At 34.2% G+C, this 23,108-nt stretch overlaps 1 protein-coding gene across 5 annotated transcripts in view; it reads left to right on the top strand.

Moving 5' to 3' along the window:
- The window catches only part of LOC119637282 (eye-specific diacylglycerol kinase), a 265,570-nt gene extending 242,488 nt beyond the window's left edge, over positions 1 to 23,082 (top strand). For 3 of the 5 annotated variants that reach the window (XM_038033204.1, XM_038033200.1, XM_038033203.1), the window contains 12 exons: positions 3,706 to 4,051; positions 6,469 to 6,649; positions 6,719 to 7,128; positions 7,245 to 7,538; positions 9,682 to 9,908; positions 11,820 to 12,035; positions 12,633 to 12,687; positions 16,291 to 16,344; positions 16,482 to 16,545; positions 17,622 to 17,779; positions 22,234 to 22,397; positions 23,000 to 23,082. In XM_038033204.1, coding sequence (XP_037889132.1) covers positions 3,706 to 4,051; positions 6,469 to 6,649; positions 6,719 to 7,128; positions 7,245 to 7,538; positions 9,682 to 9,908; positions 11,820 to 12,035; positions 12,633 to 12,687; positions 16,291 to 16,344; positions 16,482 to 16,545; positions 17,622 to 17,779; positions 22,234 to 22,397; positions 23,000 to 23,043 — 2,213 coding nt within the window. In that variant the 3' untranslated portion in view covers positions 23,044 to 23,082. Of the gene's footprint in view, positions 1 to 3,705; positions 4,052 to 6,468; positions 6,650 to 6,718; positions 7,129 to 7,244; positions 7,539 to 9,681; positions 9,909 to 11,819; positions 12,036 to 12,632; positions 12,688 to 16,290; positions 16,345 to 16,481; positions 16,546 to 17,621; positions 17,780 to 22,233; positions 22,398 to 22,999 lie in introns of those variants that run through there. The other 2 variants (XM_038033201.1, XM_038033202.1) reach the window with 2 other exon arrangements.
- Positions 23,083 to 23,108: the final 26 nt, after the last annotated feature.

Genomic DNA, 23,108 nt, shown 5'->3' with positions numbered 1-23,108 from the left:
ATATATATATATATATATATATATATATCTTTTTATGCAAATGCATGTAAATGGCGCTAGATGAATAATGAAAAACGTACATTATGAATACATTGTTGCGGTAACTTATGAGAAAATTCTCAAGAGAAACACTATAGTATATCGCATAAACATTAATATATATAACAGCAGTACTATGTATAGATCAAAAGCTAATATCTAGCTAAACGTCATTGTTTGCTATATAATCTGAAAGTATTTGTCTGAGCTGATGGCGTGCTATTTAAAGTGAGAGAATTTTGAGTTACCTTCTTATTCCTCTTGCAAAGGAAAATAAAGGACTAAACCTCCATATGCATGTGAAATTTGTGAGAAGAAAAACAAAAAAAAAAAAAAAAAAAAAAACAGACGAAAACCATTGTCAGTAAAAGTATTCAATCTCGCTGCTGTGCGTCTCAGGTGTATGTTAAATACGTGTGTACGTAAACATCTATACGAACATGACACCTTTTAAACAACTTTTTTGCATATATTTACTGTAGAATGCATGAGTAATAGCGTGGCAGTAGTAGTTGAGAAAATACGTGAGATTACCTCACAAGCCAGTACAGCGAATGTCATCGTTCAGATGATGGTTTCATAAATTTGCCGTTATTATGTTGTTGTCCTCGTCCCAGTGGTAGCTCAATATGATGCTAGAAACTGTATGATTTTGCACTTAACGCCAGTCAACTGCCAGATGCACGACAATGCTTGCACTTACCTATCTACTCAGTCATGCCATTTATGCTGGTAGCACTTATATTTCCAACTACCATCTATCCAGCCCATTCTACGCTATAATGTATAAGTAGTTGGATGATGATAGGCAGCTGAAGAAAATGTTTCACTTATGCAGAAATATTACAGGCGAAAGAAAAGCATTTGCTTACACAAAAGCACTCGGTTTAAGTGTGTGAAACAACGGTGCGGTTACTCTGTGTGATGAGACGATCTAAGTAGTTTATAGGCCTACAAACATAAATCCAAGGAATATACGAATATTTAGAAAAAAAAAAATTTTTTTATTGTTTTTTTTTTTTTTTTGGTTGGTTGGTTAAACCTAAGATAACACATGTTTTGTGTTGTGTTCTTAATAAGGAACTCTCTTTCTCATGTCGTTTGGAAAAGATTGATTTCTTTTGTTGCAAAGCTGGAGTTTTAAAGTAGCGCTATCCAAATCTTTGAGTTACGATATAGGAAACTGCATGTCATTCGATAGCTAGCATTTGGCTTTAAGAGATATGTGAAAGTTGCAAGATTGCGTATACTAAGGCATAAGACATAAGTAGGGCAATGGGCGTAAGAGGAGTTTTAACAAAATTATTTCAATAAACACTGAAACGCTGCAGGGACACTGTTTATGAGTAGAATTTTTTGACAAAACCGAAACTGGTAAGGTTTAGGTTTAGATAAAGCACAGTTTGTGAGGAAAGCCCCATAAATGTCTAGGAAGATAATGTTGTAAATTTAGTAGAACTGAAAATGTTTCATATGTTGAGAGCCATATAGACTTAGGCTTATACCATCAGCACTTATGGCCACTGCGTTTAGGAAGGAGGATTGCGTACATCGTTTTAACAAGGTCAGCTTGCATAATGACTAACGACCTGTCAAATATTGAGCGAATTAATGCATCCTTCGTGCGTTCCGCAACATTCACTTTCGCACTATGAATTCTTTGCGTCTCTTCAGAACTCTCTATGATATAGGAAATTTAAAATACTTGTCAAAACAGGCTTCGGATTCATTTCTGTAGATGGCTTGGCTCTTAATGCCGGAACCTCATTAAGAAAAACCAAGTATGAAATTTGCATACATGGTATGAAAGTTATGAATGTAAAGTGCAGTGAGAGTTGATAAAGTAAATTAAGAGTAAAGCAAGCGAAATAACGTAGCAGAGAAGCAGTGAGAAACAAGTAGTCAGTCGTTAATTGGAGTTAAGTTACAAAACAGTACAGTCGTCAAACCTTGTCGCTTACATTACACGTGAGTTTTAATTACTTTTCAATAAATATCCCTTATGTGAATATATGCACTTTATAGAACTCTTTAGGTTTGCTTCTGGATGTTACAAAAATTGTGACGAAATTATTATAGTCTCTTCTCCAATTGAGGTCGCTAATGCTTCTAAACAACATACTTGATGACATTCGTAATAATAATAAACTTATTTTATAATTTTGATCCAAACAGTTCAATCCTGCTCAGAGAAACGTGCACGTTTCACATAATTTGTGTAAATATTTTTCTTTTTGAACCGACTCGCAGTAAGCACTAATGCAAGGCGACTGAAAAATCGATATTAACTTGATTGTAAAACCTAGCCATGCAAAAACTAAGTTTACACTGTTTAGTAACTCAGTGTTATTCTCCTTATTTCCAACAATCTTATCTACGGCAATTGGAGCGCGAGCGACGTTTGAGTTAAATATGAAAGCATGTGCGGCAACAATCAGGCATACAATCGAATGCTGCGACTTATACTCCACACGCAAAAATTCGCCTAAGAATTTCCACGAAGCTTATAAATACTAAAAAGTGCTCATGTTCCAAGTCCGTACACATCCACATTCCGTAGATTATAGAATAGAAGAAGAAAATTCATTCATTATTTCATGTATCGAAGAGATCCGACTAGCCGAATAACTGGCATTTTTATACCCACTACCACCACAAAGAGATACATTTGATTATAGTTTCTATCTTATGGATAAAAAGTAATGATATTCCCTTAATATACCTACGCTATGAAATCGATGTGTATATATTTTTGGTAAGCTGGTATGACTGTTGTGCACAGCTGACATAAATTTCGAGACATGTGGCCTCTTGGGTTACTTTTTTTTGATTTAAACAATTTTGTTGTCAGCTATTTTTAGAATGGAAAAATCTACTGAACAAGGAATTTGCGTAGAATTCTGTCAAGAAGATAAAATTTCTTGCTTTGATGCGTTAAAAGTGTTACAAAAATGCTATCGCGATGAGTGTTTATCAAGATCACAAGGTTTTAAATGGTACGAATCACTTAACGAGGTCCGCGAGGTAGTCGAAGCCAAACCTCATTCAAGAGAACCATCAACCTCAACTACTGATTAAAACATCCACAAAGTCAAAGAGCTCGTACTCATCACATGTCAACTGACTTAAAAAGACCTTGTAGATATGAGTTTAAGGATGATTTGGGCCTCCGTGTCTTCTCGTTTGGTTTCAAAAGCTTTGAATTTATTTGAAAAACGATGTCGCGTTCAAGTGTCAAAAGAAATGCTTTCTATTAGTGATAATGATCTAAAATGTATAGTTACTGGCAATGCAGCTTGGATTTATACGTATGACGCGGAACAATTTAGTGAATTTCACGCTACAGACAAACCTAGAACAAAAACGCCAAAAACAATTGCTTAAACAAAAACAACGCCACTATTACTAATTTAACAAAAATATAAACATCGATTTCATAGCGCGGGTGTTTGAAAAAATAAAGTCTCATTACATATATACATATATATATATATATATATATCTGACTGTATTACGTGTGCGTGCGTATGTGTGTGTTTACCTGAGACCTGCTGGCTGAAAAATCAAGCAAAGCCTTCTGACTTAATATAGGCTCATCTCATTTCCAATACGGTATAAATAGGCACGCACACATATAATGCTTATTTACATTTGATATCATTTCAGGCAACTATGCACCTATTATTGTGCCACCATCTTGGATTGTAAAGCTTCCCAGCAAAGGTAATTTTAAGTCGTCGATACGCGTTAATAACAAAAACAACGCAAGTAACGCCAGTAAAAAAATGAAAAACGCCAATAAACGTAACAAACAACAACAACAAAAAGAAGAACGCAAAGAACATCGAGCGTTCATAGTAAAACCGATACCATCAACCGAAGTGATACCAGTGATTGTGTTCATTAATCCGAAATCGGGTGGTAATCAAGGTGTGAAACTTTTGGGAAAATTTCAACAGCTATTAAATCCACGACAAGTATTTGATTTAACACAAGGTGGACCAAAAATGGGGTGAGTTTATAAAATTTATTCACACATTGTAGACCTTATGTTTTTAGTAAGCCTGTGCATAGTGAGGTCAATTTAGTTATGGTTGCTCGTTCCCTGCTTATCTCTTGAGACGCTAAGTCCATCAAACCTAATGTCTACAAGGACAAACTTATTCTCAAGATTCTTCCTCTCTTTCGTTAGATTAACGTGTGGTTAATTTCGATAATATATTTTAAAATGTTCGAGAGATTCACTCCTATTGAGCGAAAAAACCAAAAGTTTTCATATTCGGAATATTTCCTTTTTAAAAATCAAGTGTCAAACTGGGACCCTAGCTAAATCGAATCGAAAGCCGTGTGTTGATGACAAAGGTGTTAGGGAAAATGCTTTATTTTTTCGAATGTTTTTCATACAAACGTAGATAAATAAAAAATAATAACTACCCTAGTTTAAAATTACGTCATGTGTCCAACATGTCAATATTTACGATTCAATCTTTATGCACACATAACACAGCAGCTCTAAGCTTTTTGAATTTCGTTTTGGCAAGCAAAGCGTCGGATGACGAAGACGCGAAACAGGTGACTGCATTTTGGATATGTGATACTTGATAGTAGATCCAAAACTTATCGACCGCTAGTATGTGGTTCAATAAATCAAGCTATTCGGGTTCATCCTTTTCGGCTTCAGCTTTTTCCTTCTTACACGCCTCAGGCAGAAATTTTTACACCCACTTTGCCCATTTCTCGATTTTTGCAAGCTTCTTCTTAAGAACACATTTCTTCTAGACAACCGTTGTTTGAAACGCTGCATAGACATTGATCATTCAAGCTATACGTATTTTTTAGTCCTGCATAAAAAGAGGCGTGCCAAAATCATTTAAAGATTTGGTAGACTTGATGAAATTCCAAATTTTATAAATCGTCATATAATTCAATACTGAACTTAACCTGTTACCTTTCCCCTTACAAGCATTACACATAAAAAAGAATTTCGAGTGAAAAGTTTCTCAACTATCTAACGAATGTATTAAAAATCCATTAACATGACTAAGCATTAAATGCAGTCTGCATAAATTATTTCTGTAAGCGACGATACTTTTCCTCAGATTCGATAATTTTTTTATTTAAATACATTTTCTAATTAACTTTTACGATTAAAAGCTAAATACGAAGTAAATTAGAGAAGAACGAATCATTGGATACATTATTAAATGTTATTTAACATTATTCCATTCTCTCACATATCATATAAAAGGCGTTTACCATAAACGAAATAAATGTTTGGTCGCTAAAAGTTCTTATTTATCGGAAAACGTGAAAGAGAATTCAAGCCCACGTCTCATGTTCTGGCCAAAGTTTAAGGATCGTAATCGTGATTTCAGAACAAAGATAAATGTAATGAAAATACCATAAACTATTTCGTTGTTCGAATTGCTCATAAAATGTATTGTCACTTAAAAGGGTGTGAAGTTTTATTTAAGTATAACTAGCAAAGATACAAAATAAAATTTTTTTTTGCAGAGCTCTGTGAAGCCGTTAACTGAATTCTGTTACACGAAGTCTCAGAGGGATTTTACTCAAAATACAAATGGAACTTTTCGAGAATTTTTTTGCAAAATATTATTAACAAAACATGACTTTATGTAAATTAATTAATATTCGAAAGGACAACATTTTTACACTATGTCATAAATGAGGTTGATAAGGCGAAAGTTTCATAGGTGCTATGGTCATACCCTGCTGTCCTCTGAAAAAATAAAACTAGCATATAGTGAATCTTCTATTAATAGCCTTTTCAACGATTTGCAGGTTATATTAAGTTTCGCCCCGAGAATTTTTTTATAGGACAATTTTGCCCTCTTTAGTTTACGAAAATCATAAATGGCGGAGTGACGAAATGGAGTGAGTAGAAGCCCGCTCGAAATAAGCCAAATACCTTTGATATATGTAATAACATACATATGTAAAATTTTCATTCATTCAAGCCCTCTATTCGTTTAACACCGTGATCCTTAGAGCGAAGAGATGCAAGGGGAAGATATAGATAAGTGTGGTGAACCGCAGCCTGGTGCGTGTGTGTCAAATCGACAAGTGTTAAACCTTTACCGACTAAAAGCTATAATCAAAGAAAGAAAGCTCTACCGCACTTGGTAGTCGCAATTTTTACCTGCTCGTCTACCAACCAAAGAATAAAAACGGTAGACTAAGACACACGTAATAACTTGTTTAGCGGAAATCGAAGGATCGATGTCTGTGAATTTACTGGTTTTCGGAGCAACGTGCAAACTTATTTAATCGGCTTTCGAAACTGTATTTAACTATCGCATTACTATTGAAAAATTCGAAAAAGTGTTTGCAAAAAAAAAAAACTTGCTTAACACATATTATCTATGAACAATGCCTTACTTAAAATTCTCGCTATTCTTTTCATTTCAGTTTGGAAATGTTTCGTAAAGCTCCCAATTTACGAGTATTGGCCTGTGGTGGTGACGGAACTGTTGGTTGGGTTCTCTCTATTTTGGATCAATTGAATCCGCCCATAGTTCCGGTTCCGGCAGTTGGAGTTTTGCCGCTAGGCACCGGTAACGACTTAGCCAGAGCATTAGGTTGGGGCGGTGTAAGTAATATAAACGATATAACATGATTTGCACCTAACCATTGAATCAATGTCGATTTTTGACATTAGGGTTATACCGATGAGCCTATCGGTAAAATATTACGCGAAATTGGTATGTCGCAGTGTGTTTTAATGGATCGTTGGCGTTTAAGGGTCACCACGAATGAAGACGTCGCCGACGATCAAGTAGACAAGAGTAAAGATAATGTACCGTTGAATGTGATTAATAATTATTTTTCATTCGGTGTGGATGCCCATATTGCTTTGGAATTTCATGAGGCTAGAGAAGCTCATCCAGAAAAATTCAATTCACGTTTACGTAATAAAATGTATTATGGGCAAATGGGTGGTAAAGATTTAATTTTACGACAATATCGTAACCTATCACAATGGGTTACGTTGGAATGCGATGGCACTGATTATACGGCTAAGCTAAAGGACGCTGGATGCCATGCTGTATTATTCTTAAATATTCCTAGGTGAGCTATACTTTGAAATCTAATTAGATATTATATATATGCATGCTTTATACATATTTGTTATTGTTATTTATTTTTAATTTGATTTTGATTTTGTTTTTTACGTTTGGTTTTAGTTACGGTGGCGGCACACATCCATGGAATGATTCGTTTGGCCAATCAAAGGCCGCCATCGATGACGGTCTTATGGAGGTTGTTGGCTTGACCACCTATCAATTGCCGATGCTGCAAGCAGGTATGCATGGCACTTGTATATGCCAATGTCGTACGGCACGCATTGTCACCAATCGCACTATACCGATGCAAGTGGATGGCGAAGCCTGTCGAGTGAAACCCTCTATTATTGAAATGGAATTGTTAAATAAAGCCGTTATGCTTGCCAAACGCAAACAAGGCCGTGCTGACGTTCAGTAAGTAGAACATACCCAATAACCACAAGTTGCTGTAAAGGTGTTTAGGTACTTTAGGAAGCAAAAAACTAAATAAATAAATATATAAAGCATGCAGTTCACGTCAATTTCCGGTATTGTTTTCTATGAGAGACGCAATAAATGACGGGATCAATTACATTAAGAACCTATATATCTGTTACGTAATAATAAGGATAAGTGTTTGTAAGGAAAAAAGAATAATAAAATAAAAGTTATTGACCTTTACTTGTACTGATGCGTAAGTGCTTCATAGTCTATGTATGTATATATAGATGTACCTGTATGTATGTGTACATATACACGTGACTAGATGTACGGACATTACTTACGTCAAAGTAAACGACTTTTAAATGCGACGCGAGCATTTTCATTGTTGTATGTGAATGCAAGTTATTGATGGACACTTAATACCTCCGAACGGTGGCGAAACTTAATGGTGTGCAATATATATATATATGACATATTAATCAATAATTCCCGGTACTGATACGTAAATGAAACAATTCACAAGCGCTCAAATGACATCCGTCAAAATTTCATGTCATTTCGATCATTTATTTGCAAGGTATACTCCCTCTAATAACGAATTTCATGCGTTGATTAAATATTAATTTTTGATGGGAAGAAATACCATTCAAACTCAGCATTCCCTAGAAAAATGCTCTGGTATCTCTTCTCGGCTTTAAACGACGCCGTACGGGCACCGATGATGCTGCACGCAATGAACGCCCGAAAGGATTGTTTACATCAGAAAACAAAAACAAAATAAAATAGAAATGAAATTACAAGCGGCAGCTGACATTCTAAGGATATGAAAAGCGAATGTATTCCCTAGAGAGACATGCTTTTTAAATGAGTAAAGCGCTTACTCACAGCACAATAAAATGGCACACATATCACAAATAGCCTGCATAACAGGTATAGCAAAATTGCATAAATTCGAGATCGAATTGCCTCGATACCATATGTTCTCTGTTTGCAAATCTTGAAAAGTTGCCTCAAAGAAACCGAAAATGGATTCATATATTGAGGGTCTTCACAAACCCTTCCACAAAAAGTCACCCAGATGTTTGAGAAGCATTGGACTGTTATGGGTACATAAAATTTATTTTCGCAAAAATTTCCTACTTAGTCCTGGGATTTATTGATCGATTTATTGTATACGTGTGCATAGGTTAATATGTATACAAGTACGCGTGCACATGGGTATATGCACGGCAATGGCAGGTCATTTATGGATTTCACCTTGCGTGTACGATTTTTTTACGCGCATATTAGTGCATTTCCAACGTGCTCGTCAGGTCCGGTTTCATTTTTTTGTTTTTGCTTTCTTTTTCTTTAATTTTTTTTTTTTTTTTTCTTAACCGCCAACAACTTTCATTCATTTCCTTTTAGAGCAACTTGCTGTTGCTCGGTTCCTTTTAAGTACTTTTACTCCGGCATTAAAGTATTAACCTACATACGTATAGCATATCCTTGCGGTTATTGTTGTCACATGCATACTATCCGTTCAATTCTTTCATTTCAGTTATGTATGGATTTCATTTATACATTTTTTACTTTTTACATTTTGTTTTCTTCTTTTTTTTTTTTTAATACGAAACAGTTATATGCGTGCACTGAATATTGAAAATGTTTATAAGCAGAATGGCGTGCATATGTATTCCATCGTAAAACTGTTGAAATCACTTTCAGCGCATATGGAAGTCCCATTTTTCTTGTAATGTTTTATAACCCATAAATAATTTACATTTCAATTTCATTTTAATTCAATTTAGTGTTTCATTGTGGTCTTTAAACCGCAATTCTTTTTACACTGCAAGCGAAACTTCTCCGACTTCATCAATTTATATGTACAGTATATTATAGAAAGTATTGAATTCTTTTTTAATTAAATAGGAAAATGAAAGGTGTGAGATAAACGAATATACGCTTGCACACTTACATATGCAAATACACGATAAATAGATTAATTTCGTTGTACTCACTTATTCAATGGGCATGAATTGGATTAATTGCCGCACCTTCTCTGTATTTATTTAATATACTCGTCTATTTATTTAGTATTAAATCATTTCAAAGCAAAAATAAAAAAACAACCATGAAATTCTTCTTTTTGTAGAGTCAATCCGTTGGAGAAACTACAATTGATCATATTACGGCTAAGCATGGATCAATATGAGCGTTATCATTATGACAAAGATATGTTACGTAAGGTGGCCAATAAATTGGGTAGAATAGAAATTGAATCTCAATGTGATCTGGAGCAGGTACGAAATATGTTGAACGCCAAATTTGAGGAATCGATAGCCTATCCTCGGGTATCACAGGATTGGTGCTTCATTGATTGTAAGCGAATTTAATTATGCTATTACAAAAATATGATTTACTTTTGAAAAAATTGGAAAAAAAGAAGAAAAGTCTGAATTTAAACCAAACACCGTTACAATAAAAGTTTTTTTTTTTATCGTCCTTCTCTACGCAAGTGGTTTCTAGTAAATAAGCGGAAAACATGCGAAGACAAGTTACATCCTTCTATGGTCAATGATAGCTTAAGTCGTTTAATTCTACCATTCAATCTTAGGACAATGAATCGAAATGAAAATGTTTTCAAATTATTCGCACATTTTTTTTGCAAAAAAAACTCCGCTTTAGTGATAGCAACATTAGGGGCACTTGTACTAATTTACTATTATTATGCATTTACTCTCCGATAATCGTACGTAATTGTGCGTATGAAAAAGAAACTAATTGCTTGGTATAGATTTCATCATGTCTCCATCCCCCACAAGGTACATTCAAGCAGCAAAATTAAGGAACTGCATATGAGAGCTTAAACCACAAATCATATTTGATTCTTATAGGTGAAGTCCTCAGCAGCTATGCGGCTGGCTGAAGGCATACTTTTTTCGTAGAGCAAACTCTCAATGAAAGATACTCTCAATAGTCGTAGAAAATTATGAATATCGAATATGTGATTGAATATTTGACATAAGAAAAATTGTGCTTCTTAAGTAAATTAAAATGGAGCCCGCTTTTCTTAAAAGCAGGACAATTGACATATAATCGGTCAACTTAACTAATGTAACGCTTAATAAACTGACCATATGTCTTTCTTAAATTATAATCCTTTACTTTAAAACCATTTTGTAACTAAAACCACTGCAATTGTTTGCATTTGTGAATGAAAATATCTTATTGTTGATTCAAAAAAAAAAAAAAAAAAAAATGTGTAAATCATATTTTCGGGCGAAAACAACATTTATTATTTGATTATACTCATCACCATTTATTCATTATAACACGCAACTATTCGCCGCGAAGATCTTACAAAATATGCATATACTCGATTATCTTAAATGGGCTTCTCTTGTTTATGCCTATTATTTAAACTTTGAAAGTCATCAAGGGATTAACGAAAAATGTATCTCTAATAAAGTTTCATGCATTCGATTGTGAAAATCTTCTTTATTACAGTCTCCTTTCTTTAACAACACACTACTGTGTGATATAAAAAAAAAAAAAAAAAAAAACCTGCGATAGTTTTTTATAGAATTCTGAATATATTTTAAAAAATGCTTTCGTTAGAAACTTACAGGAACACTAAAGTTATACATTAGGTCATATTGAAATTTCTCCGCAGTTTTTTCCCCGGGATGATGTTGATGCCTATATATCGGGCAACTCTCATCTGATTGTCTCAAACGAACATGTGCTTAAAAGGTGACATTTCAGCTTACATCTTGAGTTGAGTAGATTGTTTTCCAACTCTTTGCTCATATAAAAAGTTACATTGATTTAAAATTGAGTGAAATATCTAAAGAAATAAGCTATGTGATGCTTTTTTACTAAGAAAGTAGGTAAAACATGCAAAAACACGCCGAAAATTTTGTGAAGTGTGAGGTGAAAATGCTGTAAGTGAACGAAGAACCCAGAGCGGAGAGCGGTTTGTCCGATTGCGGTCTGGAAATTTCGATGTCAAAGATGCAGCTCGCAGCCACTGAAGATAGTCGACGAAATTTCGCAAGTGGTGGAGACGGTTTGAAAACATTTGAAAAGAGCAGGCTACAAAAAGAAGCTCGAAACTGCGGAGACTTTTCAATATGACCTATTACAATGCAATGCACTGATCTATCGACATTCGATCCCTTAATATCCTTATAATTTGCGAAATAAAGATAAATTTTGTTCTTAGGTGTTGAGTATGCAAGATAAATTTCACAAATCGGATATAATTTATAAAATATTTTTCATTTTTAGGCTGCACAGCTGAGCATTATTTTCGTATTGATCGCGCCCAAGAACATTTGCACTATATTTGTGATATTGCCGTTGATGAACTGTATATATTAGATCATGAAGCAGCCACCATGCCACAGACGCCCGATCAAGAACGTTCCTTTGCTGCTTACTCTCAGCGTCAAACACAAAATGATCGCCGCAATATCGAACATGGAGAACGTTCGGGTAGTACTGGTATGCTTTTACCCTATGCCAACAAACGAATGTTTTGTCATTTCTATTACCGTAAAAAGTCCCCGTGCAAATGAAGAAAAAATTGTTACAATTCTCTTCTTTTTTTTTTTTTTTGTTTATGAGGGCGAACAATTTAGAACAAATTAAAAAAAAAAAAAGAAAAAATATATATATTTAAATATTAAAACTCAAACGCGCAGCAAGCATTCAAGTAAATATTTATAAACAAGATTTCAGCATACAGCTTAGTCCTTGCTGGCATACCTATACAAAAACGCACAGTGTGTAAGTATATGCTAAGCTTTTTCTCTGTGTTTTCTACTATCAACTCTAAAAAATGTTTACTTCATATGTGAATTACGTTTAAATTTGTAGTGACAGCAAAGACTAAACCGTATACCGATATCTTAAAGTTCTTCCTCCCCACTTCATCCCAATAATAAGTAGATTCCTATTGATCTAAAGGGGGGGTATAGGTAGGTTCTCTAAAATAATCTTGCTTTGTCACTATTATTTCAATTTTCTTTATCTACACTTTTATTTTTATTTCGGATATTTTTGTTATTTTCATTTTTTCATTTTAATTAATGGCTAAAGATGACGATGAATTAGAAATGGGCTTCAGATCAATTAAAGTTCAAAAATGGAAGAGGTAATGCAAACAGTTCGATTCGGTTAATAATAAATGCTTTATGTAGAAACGCTAAAAGTAAAAATTTCTTAAAAAATTCAATCGCAAGTCCACGAAACCAAGAAAGTTTTGCTCGATTGCTTCTTATTATATCTTTTTTATACAAATTCTTATAATGAGATATCGGATTTTCATAATAGATCACAATCATCGCTATGATGACTATGACGACTAAGGATGTTTGTGTAATGCCGGGTTTGTCGTACCATTCGCCACAGTCGCAATCGTTTATTATTGTTCGAATTCATTTCATACAAAAAAATTAAATTCAAAATTGGATTTAAAATGGATTTAATTGTGAAACAATTTATTGGAATCTGACAGAAATCTTTGAAGCGACTATAACTTTTGTGCTTGCTGTCCCCATCACAAAAATGATTATATAATGCACTTATTATTTCGCTGGAAGTGTCCGCAGAATAGTTACACATATCCTTGATAAGTAAGTTTCCGAATCGACCTAGACTTGTTTGTGTAGGTGTTCGTTGGTCGTATGTCTTTCTTACGATTGCAGCTTCGAAAGAATCGAAAACTCAATGCAAAAATGAAACTAACCAAGTTTTAAAAATAAGATCATTAGAAACAAGGAAAAACCACTGCAGTGAACTGCGGTTGTGCACCACCCTACAATTATTGCTATAGGGACTTTTCAAAATGAGGAATTATATTAGAAAGTGGTCCGAACCGAACCATTTTCAATAGCGTTCGTTTTTGCGCTAAAACACGCCAATATGCTAAAGTGTATCAAAATTATCTCAAATTTTGCGACGCAAAAATTGAACACAAGTAAACAAAGCGAATAGACGGATAGAGGGACAGAGGGACAGACAAGCGTAGAAGCTACGCAGAAAGTGATTCTGAATCGTTCCCCATAACAAAAAATGAGTTTACCTCATGTCCTTCTGGGTGTTGCATACGAAATGAATGTAGACTTGTAGTGGAGCAAGTGACTCTCAACCATTGTAGATATCGATTAAGAATTTGCATCTAAAAGTGACACAACGTACTCAACGAATCCAAAAAACAAAAAAAAGAAACGGTTGAAAGTGGTTGATATTGAAAATTACCCTCAAGGCTATTCAAAACTACATTATTAGTACTGCGATTCGCGCAAACTTAGACTTAGGGCAACTGAAGCGGGTTGTACTGATTACGACAAGACTTCTACATACGAACAGACAGTTTTGATAGAGATGACTCGCCTGAAAGTGGGACTTCTTCCAATGGAAATAAATAACAAAAATTTGAAGACGTTGGTGAAAGAAAACCCGCATCAACTAACTCGACGAATTGCATCCAGTTGCTCGGATAATAAAGCGTTCGTTATCACGTTATGATTTCGCGGAAATGTTCTCAAAAGTCTCTAACTACACATCCACAGATATTAGTACTTGCAGTATAATGGAGTATTCGTAATCTGGTGAGTTCTTCGCTTTTCCATCGCGACCGGGTGCTTGGATTAGCGCATACTTACGCAGCCAATGTTCAAAGTTAGAAAGTTTTTTATTGCGTCCAAATCCCTATGGCCTTGATCATCTATAGCAACTTATGTGATCCGGCATCAGGCGTTGTGTAGCATGAACTTTCTGAAAAAATTTGATCTTATTTCTCTAAACATTTCGGCCCACATCGAAGCTGATCATTCCAATTATCTTTGTTTATAGGCAAAATAGCGATATAAGCAATTCTTCCGCAATAAGAGGCCAACATTTACTTCGAAATATTTGCGACGCAAACGAACCTTATGAGGCTCGGCTTATCTTGGTAGAGTCACACGAGGTTAACTTTTAAATTTGCAAGAAGCGGCTCCTACACAATATATATATATATTAGTTTGGGGAAAAAGAAATCCATTATTTTTACGGTAGATGGCTGCACTGATAGATTTCTCGTAAAGTATCGATCAAACAATTTCAGATTTATGCTCTGAATTTCCATCTGCGAAGCCTTGGCCAAACGGAATGAGATAGACCCATTTCTTAAACGGATGGTGACTGGAGATGAGAAATGGATCACATACGATAACCCTGTGCGAAAACGATCGTGGTCAAAGAGCGGTAAAGCACTTCAAACGGCCAGGAAGGTGTTGCTATGCGTTTGGTGGGACTGGAAGGGGATTATTTATTATGAATTGCTTCCATATGGCCAAACGCTAAATTCTGATCTCTACTGTCAACAACTGGACCGTTTGAAGATAGCGATTGACCAGAAACGGCCAGAATTGGTATAACAGGAGAGGTGTCGTGTTCCACCAGGACAACGCTAGGCCACACATATCTACAATGACTCGCCAGAAACTTCGGGAGCTTGGTTGGGAAGTTTTAATGCATCCGCCATACAGTCCGGACATGGCACCAAGCGATTATCATCTTTTTCTTGCATTGCAAAATTTCTTTAATGATAAAAAATTGGAATCTAGGGAGGATTGTGAAAATCGACTACTAGAGTTTTTTGCAAATAGAGACCAGGACTTCTATGAGAGAGGCATTTTGAAGTTACCTTTAAAATGGCAACAAATCGTACAACAAAACGGTGCATATTTCACCCTAATCGGACAATCCGAAGCATGTTAAATAAAGTCCTGAAATTCATATAAAAATAATGGATTTCTTTTTCCCCAAACTAATATATACAGGATTTTGAGAGTAATTGTTAAATAATATGAAACGCAATGCCAATGACCACGATACCAAGACTTATCACCTATGATATGATTATAAATGATTTTTGAAAGATTACAATCAAAATCTGAAGCTTTTCGCTCATCCTGTAATGTAAAGTGTAATGGGACTAGAAAGACTTTATTTACCTGTTCATCGCTTCTTCTCACCCACAGTTGATCAACCACTAAACCACGGCTGCAAATGAATTTATTGGCAAAAAAAGAGCGCAGGTCTTGACATTCAAATCTCAAGCCAGAGATCATGATAATTTGTAAAACTATTTTTTTATATCCTACACCATATTTGGTACAACGGTGTATTTAGTATGTGCGAATGCATGCACAACACGTAGAATGACTTGAGGTAGACCCACCTTTTACTATACCGATCGATTCAGAATCATTTTCTGAATCGCTTCTAAATTTGTCTGTCGCTCTGTCTGTCTGTTCGTCGTCGTTTTATTTTCTTGTATTCAGCTTACAGATCGCAATATTTCAGATATTTTAATAGCATTTTGTACACTAACATGTTTTAGGTCAAGGGTGAACATTATTAAAAATGGTTCGCATCGTACCTCTTTTTCGACCACTTTCCATAATTTGAAAAGTCGTTCTGTAAATTGATTTAGCAGAGTTTTTAATAGTGCGATCATCGCCGACTTATGTGTTTTCTGTTTTTTATTTCTTTGTCACAATTGTCCAAATCGAATTTGTTTTATTTATATAAAATCCGATATTTCATAAAAAAAATTCAAGTTCAATTTATACAACGTAGTTTTTTCTTTTCTTTTTCGCAATTAAGAGTCGGTCTGAACAGTCCATAAGACTTGAGATAACTTTTTAGAGAATAATTGTCTTTAAATAAAATATCTTACTGTAATTATTTTCTTGAACTCATGCAGCAGAGAAGATCGTTTATTCAGTTTCAATGAAGAGGTTTTTGGTTATGGATTCAGGTATTGAACTTACTTTCAGTTTATACGAAGAATAAGTCTTTTAACAAAACAATTCTATTTTCAATTAATTAAACAATTTTCATTACTCTATTATTGCAATTTTCTTATACAAAAACTTTTTATTTCTTTATGGAAAGTTCTGTTTTGGAGCAAACTTCCGATGCCGTACTATTAGCAGCTCAAAGTGGCGACTTACTTATGGTAGTTGTTTTATTTTCGTTATATTAATGTTTTATATTTAATTATTTATTTATTTATTTGTGTTGTTGTTTTTTTTTTTTTTTTTTTTTTAAACTATATACTATCCTTTGTTATACACTACACGACTTGTGGTACAAAAGTATATTAAATTAGTGCGATCGTACGTAACACACAGAAAGGCTTAAGATAGATCCATCGTCTATTATACCAATCGATAGGGAAACATTATCTCAATTGATCTAAGCCTGTCGGTCCGTCTCATATCTGTCCATGTAAATCTGTGTTCAACATGTAGGTCACAATTTTTGATGAAATTTGGTACAATGACGGGGTTCGACCCGGGGGCAAATGCTATTGAAAATAGTTTGTATCGATCCACTTTTTGAACCAATCTCCATATAACGCCCTATTCTGAAAAGTCGTTATATGGAAACATATTGCAATTTTCAAAATTTCTCGGCAAAGGTGGATAAGCAATAAGTAATATTTCGGCATTCTAAATTGGTATTAAAACTTTGGACCGGCTGGGGCAATTTTTGTATCTTCTCTTATATAGCGAAAACTGAATTTCATACGACAAAACGGTATAATTTTTAATGTTTCACGATGAAAATTATATCATAATAATAACTTAACATAAAAAATAACTGTACCAAATTTGGACCTTTTCGGCTTATTTTTTTGGTCCTGCCTTATGTACTACATTAGGTTGCCTTTTGGGCTTGCTTCATCATAAATACGCACGTGAAAAATATGCCTTATGTAGAAACAAGATATAATTTTTGTGTTCTATAATAAAATTAAGAAAAGTGTTAAACAATGTGGTGTAGGGTATTTAATGGTCGGCCTCACCCGGCCATTATCGACTATTATTAAACTCGTTGTTGTATCAATTTCAAGAGTTTTTTGTCAAATTTATGTATGTCCTTAGGTTTATACGTTGTATTCTCCCTATTGTCCGTATAAAACAGGTGTAAACTGTTTTACATAGTCGATAGTAGATAGGTATATAAATGGTTTTATATTTTTTTTCTTTTTTTTGTTTATTTCATTCTTTTTTTTTTATTCCCTTTTAGTTACGTGCACTACATGAACAAGGATACTCATTGCAATCAGCCAATAAAAAAGGGCAAACTGCTTTACATTTTGCCTGCAAATATAATCATAAGGATATTGTTAAGTACACTATATTGCGTGCATCACGTCGTCTTATTAATATGGCAGATAATGAAAGGTAATTAATTACATAAATTTTTGTAATGTTCACATAATTTTGGCCTAATATAAAGGTTTTCATTGCATGTGCGTTTTAGGTAAAATTACTAAACAAAATGGAACATGTTACCATAACGTGTTTGAAATGAGTTTCATTAGAAGCGCTCATTAATTACCAAATACATTAAATATAATGAAAAAGATAAAAGATAGATAAAAAGTCCAACTTTGGAAAAAAAAAAAGAAAAAACAAATGAAGAAAGAAAATCTTTCCTCTACGGAGGAAATATCGCACCTGTTAAGAATTGTGCAACGAGCTGGCAAATATTGCACGCCAACCTACCCTTAAATATCTAAATAGAATGCGCGATAAGTAAAATTGCTTTAAGTTCACGGTCACATTGTACTCTTTAGAAATCCCCAAAAGCAGTATAGAAACGAGATGTACTATTCTACAATCTCAAACTAATTATGTAAATGATTGACCTCTGGAATATCGAAAAATGGCAACAATGCTACCGCTGTTTACGCTAGTTCAGTAGTCAGTCGAATCTTATTCATCCATGCGTTTATTCCTATTGCAATGATCAACTAATAAACGCGTAATTAGAATATATACGTAAAGAGACACACCCACCGTTGGATTATTAAGAAATCTAATCTCAAAATTCGCAATTATGAATTAAACCTTTTCACATAACACATACTCCATGATATCAATGTTCTGTGCTATCAATATTCAACTAAGCCGCAGTGGACATCGCAAACGGGTCCGACCGACACTCAGTCAATCAAGCCAAGAATTATTTCAAAATTTATCATTTTGCAAATTAAAGTAATAGAGAATCTCTTAACAAGCAGTGACATTTTAAATTCTTCGTCATATTTGAGCTATCAGTCTGCTACAACTTTAGCAACCAGTTAGTTTTCAAATGCTTTCACCGCATATTCTCGGCTTGTGTGATTGTGTGCTAGGAATGCACACAACACAGGATTATGAATTTTTAAACAAAGTTATTCTGATTGATGAGAGTCACTTTCAGCTGCCCGACTGAGCTAAATGGGCAAAAAACCAAGAGAAATAGTCGAATATGCTTTCAAAAGCCTGCCGTACGTTTTCAAAAGTGCTGCAGATTCGACTGTCGACAGCGTGTGGAGGCGTTGCCGAACGAAGTCATCTGACCTTTTTGGACTGAAATTGATGTTGTGACGACGTTTGATTGTCAGCAGTACTTAACGTGACTAATATTCGAATAGTGTTATGCGCAATAGCTGTAGTAATACTCGCTTTCATTAAATTGGAAGCCTGATTACAGTATTTGCAGGCAATGATGTTTCGCGACTTCCATGACTCTCATAACTCTCAATACCAGTATCCAAGTCAAGCCCAACTTTAGTTAATCAAGCCGCATCCAAATTGAAGCGATTAAAAAAATCTCAATATGAAAAGATCTGCGTATTCGATTCATCTCGTACTTTCAATGCAATGTCTTAGGGTAACCCATGATCGCAAACTCAACTTTGGGCACCACATTAGCAACGTTTAATCTCTGTTTCACGCTTCAAAAACTGTGCTATATGTGCTTCTAAAGGTTAAAGATGCCATTGCATATTCCCTCCTTAACTATTGTATTCAAGTCTTTTCTGAATGCCAAGGCATAACTTAGATGCGCTTCAAAGTATTGTTAACCGTATAACAGGCCATATCTACTACTTCTTTCCTGCGATCCCGAAGCCTTTTAATTGAACATGTGCAATTCTCTAGATCGAATAGAAAGCCGTTCACATTAATACCACGATTGTCTAGCTAGACAAGCTGATGAGCTCATCAGCCAAGCAATATTTTTTACTGTTCATATTGCTAGATATTGGAATGCCTTAGCCTTGAGTATGAAATTCTTCGATAGTTTTTTGAATAGGTTTAGAAAGAAAATTGACCGCACTGCTAAACTTATAATATAGATATTTTGCTGCTGGTAGGAATTGATGATTGCGGAGCTTAGGGTGCAAGACGATTACATGAGCAGCCATCTAGCTGACTTGTATACTCATAACTATGTAATAGGCATATGGCTTTAAAGTCATTTAATAAATGAATAAATGAAATGAAAAATGAAACTAAGATCAAGTGGTTTACCTTTAAATTCAATCAACATCAGATAGACAGCTCGCGATATAAATACTGCTCCTGCTAAGTACGACCGGTTTGTGGGGTGTCCTTCCGTTTGAACTTTGCAAATAGAACGACAAGTGTAGCACATACACATCCTCTTAAATGGTCGGTTTAATATTTTCAAAGTGAGCAATCGATCTGTTGCTTTTGTGTGTAATTATTTGTCTGTCTGTTGGGAACATAAACTTTCAGCAAATGTACCTCAAAACTCCCCTTTGAATAATTTACCTCATATGAGCAATTGTATATGCATAATGGTATACCGGTTCGTGGTTCGCTTCATCTTTTAATTATTTAATTATTTTTCGGCTATGGTAGCTAAGCTCGAGACGCTAAAGAGAATAAACTATGTTTGTTGTAAAACCATTTGTTGCACGTCTGTCTGTCTTTCTAATGGGCCAAATCGATCGAAGGACACGCCCATAACGCCACATAAACTGACAACAGCTCTGTTTTTCAAAAGTAATAAAAAGTTCGTTTTTCACTCGTTATTCATGAACTACAGCAGATAAATGTACAGAAACTTTCTTTGGGCGGTGCTGCGGAAAAATGAAAAAAAAAACCATGCCTACCCAATATTAAAGTGTATCAAAATGTAACCTTTTTTCAATACCTTTATAACGCGCAGAAACAAACTTGAAAAACGTCATGAAGTATATAAACGCTTGGCGAGTTTATAATTCGGAATGTACCTAAGCATGTCCGTCCATACGTCTGCTCAACAGTGTAGTGCACGAGGTGAACATTCTTCCATTAGCGAACATGAACATAATGCTTACAGATATGCAAAAAAATTTGAAAGTGACCTAAACTTTTCAAAGGACACGCCTATGCGAGATACGATTTTATATTGAAAATAAAAAATGTCAACTCCATGTCACTCCATATTATAGAGCATGAAAATTTAGTTCTTTTACGTTTGTCGTCTTTTTCCAGATGACGGTGTTGAGTATAAAAGATTCGATCACGACAGATTATAATTTTCAAGTAAGCCCTCATATTGGAGGACACTCAAATGTCAACGTGGTCTAAATTTAGGAAAGTTAATTTACTTGTTAATGATTTTATTATTTTCCAGCTGCTTGGGCCATAACAAACGACAAAGTTCTCTTTGTTGTATGCTGCCGTCTAAAGAATAAATCTATGTGATCCAAATTCGCTTTGGTTGATATACTAAAGATGAACTTTTATCATAAAAAAAATATTATAAAATAGATATTTTTGGCGTGTAAGGCGTTTTTTTTTCATTAGAACCCTTATATGGATTAGGATTCAAAAAATAGACCTACATATCCCCAACGCGGTAAGAATAATTTTTGTATCAATTTATTTTTATGAACGAGTTTCTCATCGAAAAGTATTCAAAATTAAGCCCTTTTCGCAGATAAAATTTCAGTTTCCATAGGACGGTTTATATGGCAAGAAGTTCGAAAAACAGTCCCATTTGATGCAAATTTTTCACACTATTTAAAATGACGAAGTACCATTATTAAGCGATTCCTGCCGGGAAATACCAAATATTACAATTTTTTTTCCCACAACAAATTTTCAATGTAAGGCGTTATATGGGAAGTGGTTAAAAGGATAGCCCGATTCGCACCACTTTTCAATGGCGTTCGTTGTTGGGCCAAAACAGATCAGTCTACCAAGTTTCAGGAGCATGTTTTGAAAATTGCTGCCATAGGTGGAATTTAAGAATACACGGACAGACATCAGATGGACAGATGAACACACGAGCTTAGATCCATTTAGAAAATGATTCTGAATCGATGCGTACAGTAAAATGTGAATCTATCAGAAATCGTTCTGGGTTTTACATACGTCCGTACAACCTTAACACATCCTGTACCCCAAGTGCTGTGTATTTTAAAACGTTTTCTAGTAATAGAATGTTTAAGTAGACGGAGCTTATCACGTTTACAGTACACTCACCATGTAATATTGTTTTTACGAAAAATAGTTTCTTTGCCTTCGAAATACTCAAAACTGCATTGCATTACTAGAGAGAAAGATTGAAGAAGTGAATATGAAACAAATTAGTGTTAAATAAAATAATATCTTCTTTTTTTTTTTCTTTCATTATATTTAAAGAGTAAGCCTAAGGTATTGTATATTAAAAAAAGAAGAATAGCCAGTTATCACTCATTTATAATTTCACACCTTTTAAAGAGTGCAAAGAAAAAAGGATTTGTTGGAATTCACTTCATATTCATTTCGCAAAATATGGAAAATAGTTGATTTTATCGACAAGTAATCGCCTGGAATTTTTATTTAAATTTTATTCCCGTTCCTCTCCCCAGGGGTCAAACAGCATTGCATGTCGCTGCCGAACATGGTAGACGTGATATAAGTGTTATGCTGGTGGCAGCCGGTGCTAATATTGAGGCACGTGACTTGTCTGGCAATACTCCAATGATGACAGCATTCAATAAGGAATTTTATGAAGTAGCGACCTATTTGGAATGTAAGCAAATATTCATATTCTTAAAATGTACTCATGCTACCTAAGTAGGCAACATTGACATCAATACATCGGACAAAAAGCAGCAGCACTCACATTATATACTCATAGTTAGTAAAAAAACAAAAAAACAAGAGAAAAAACTCCAAATTGCTCTCATTAACACACAAATATAAATAAAAATACGTGCTTAGTTACAATTGTAGAGAAAGTGTAGTTAATTTTTTCTTATTTTTTATTTCATTTCACTTTCATTTTAATTAAGGTAGATAAGCTAGAATTGTATAATGATAATAGAAAAAAATATATATATAATAATAATAATAATAATAATAAACAAAGTAAATGAATAATTTTCTCTCTTTTTTCCCTCACAAATTTTAACAACATAATGCACACATACTTATGAATATAAAAACATAATATATTTAAATATGTAAAAATAAATTGTATTTTATTAACATTAAAAAATAAAACTTCGCTAAATTTATATTATATGTAAAAAAATAAAAAAAAACAAAACAAAATACTATATGCATTAATATTAAAAAACAAAAAAATCAAAAAATCAAAACCGAAAACATTCCACATCATAAAAATATTAGGTCAAGAAAGATTTTTGCACATGAATATACAGAATAGAAAATAATTCGCTTTAATATTGAACAACTCATGTGTTAAAATATAAGAAACAAAAAATTAATAAATAAACTG

Source organism: Glossina fuscipes, unplaced genomic scaffold (assembly GCF_014805625.2).
Source record: "Glossina fuscipes isolate IAEA_lab_2018 unplaced genomic scaffold, Yale_Gfus_2 59, whole genome shotgun sequence".
Classification (NCBI taxonomy): Eukaryota; Metazoa; Arthropoda; class Insecta; order Diptera; family Glossinidae; genus Glossina; species Glossina fuscipes.
The sequence above is the reverse complement of the archived record's forward strand: the minus strand, read 5'-3'. Positions and strand labels throughout refer to the sequence as shown.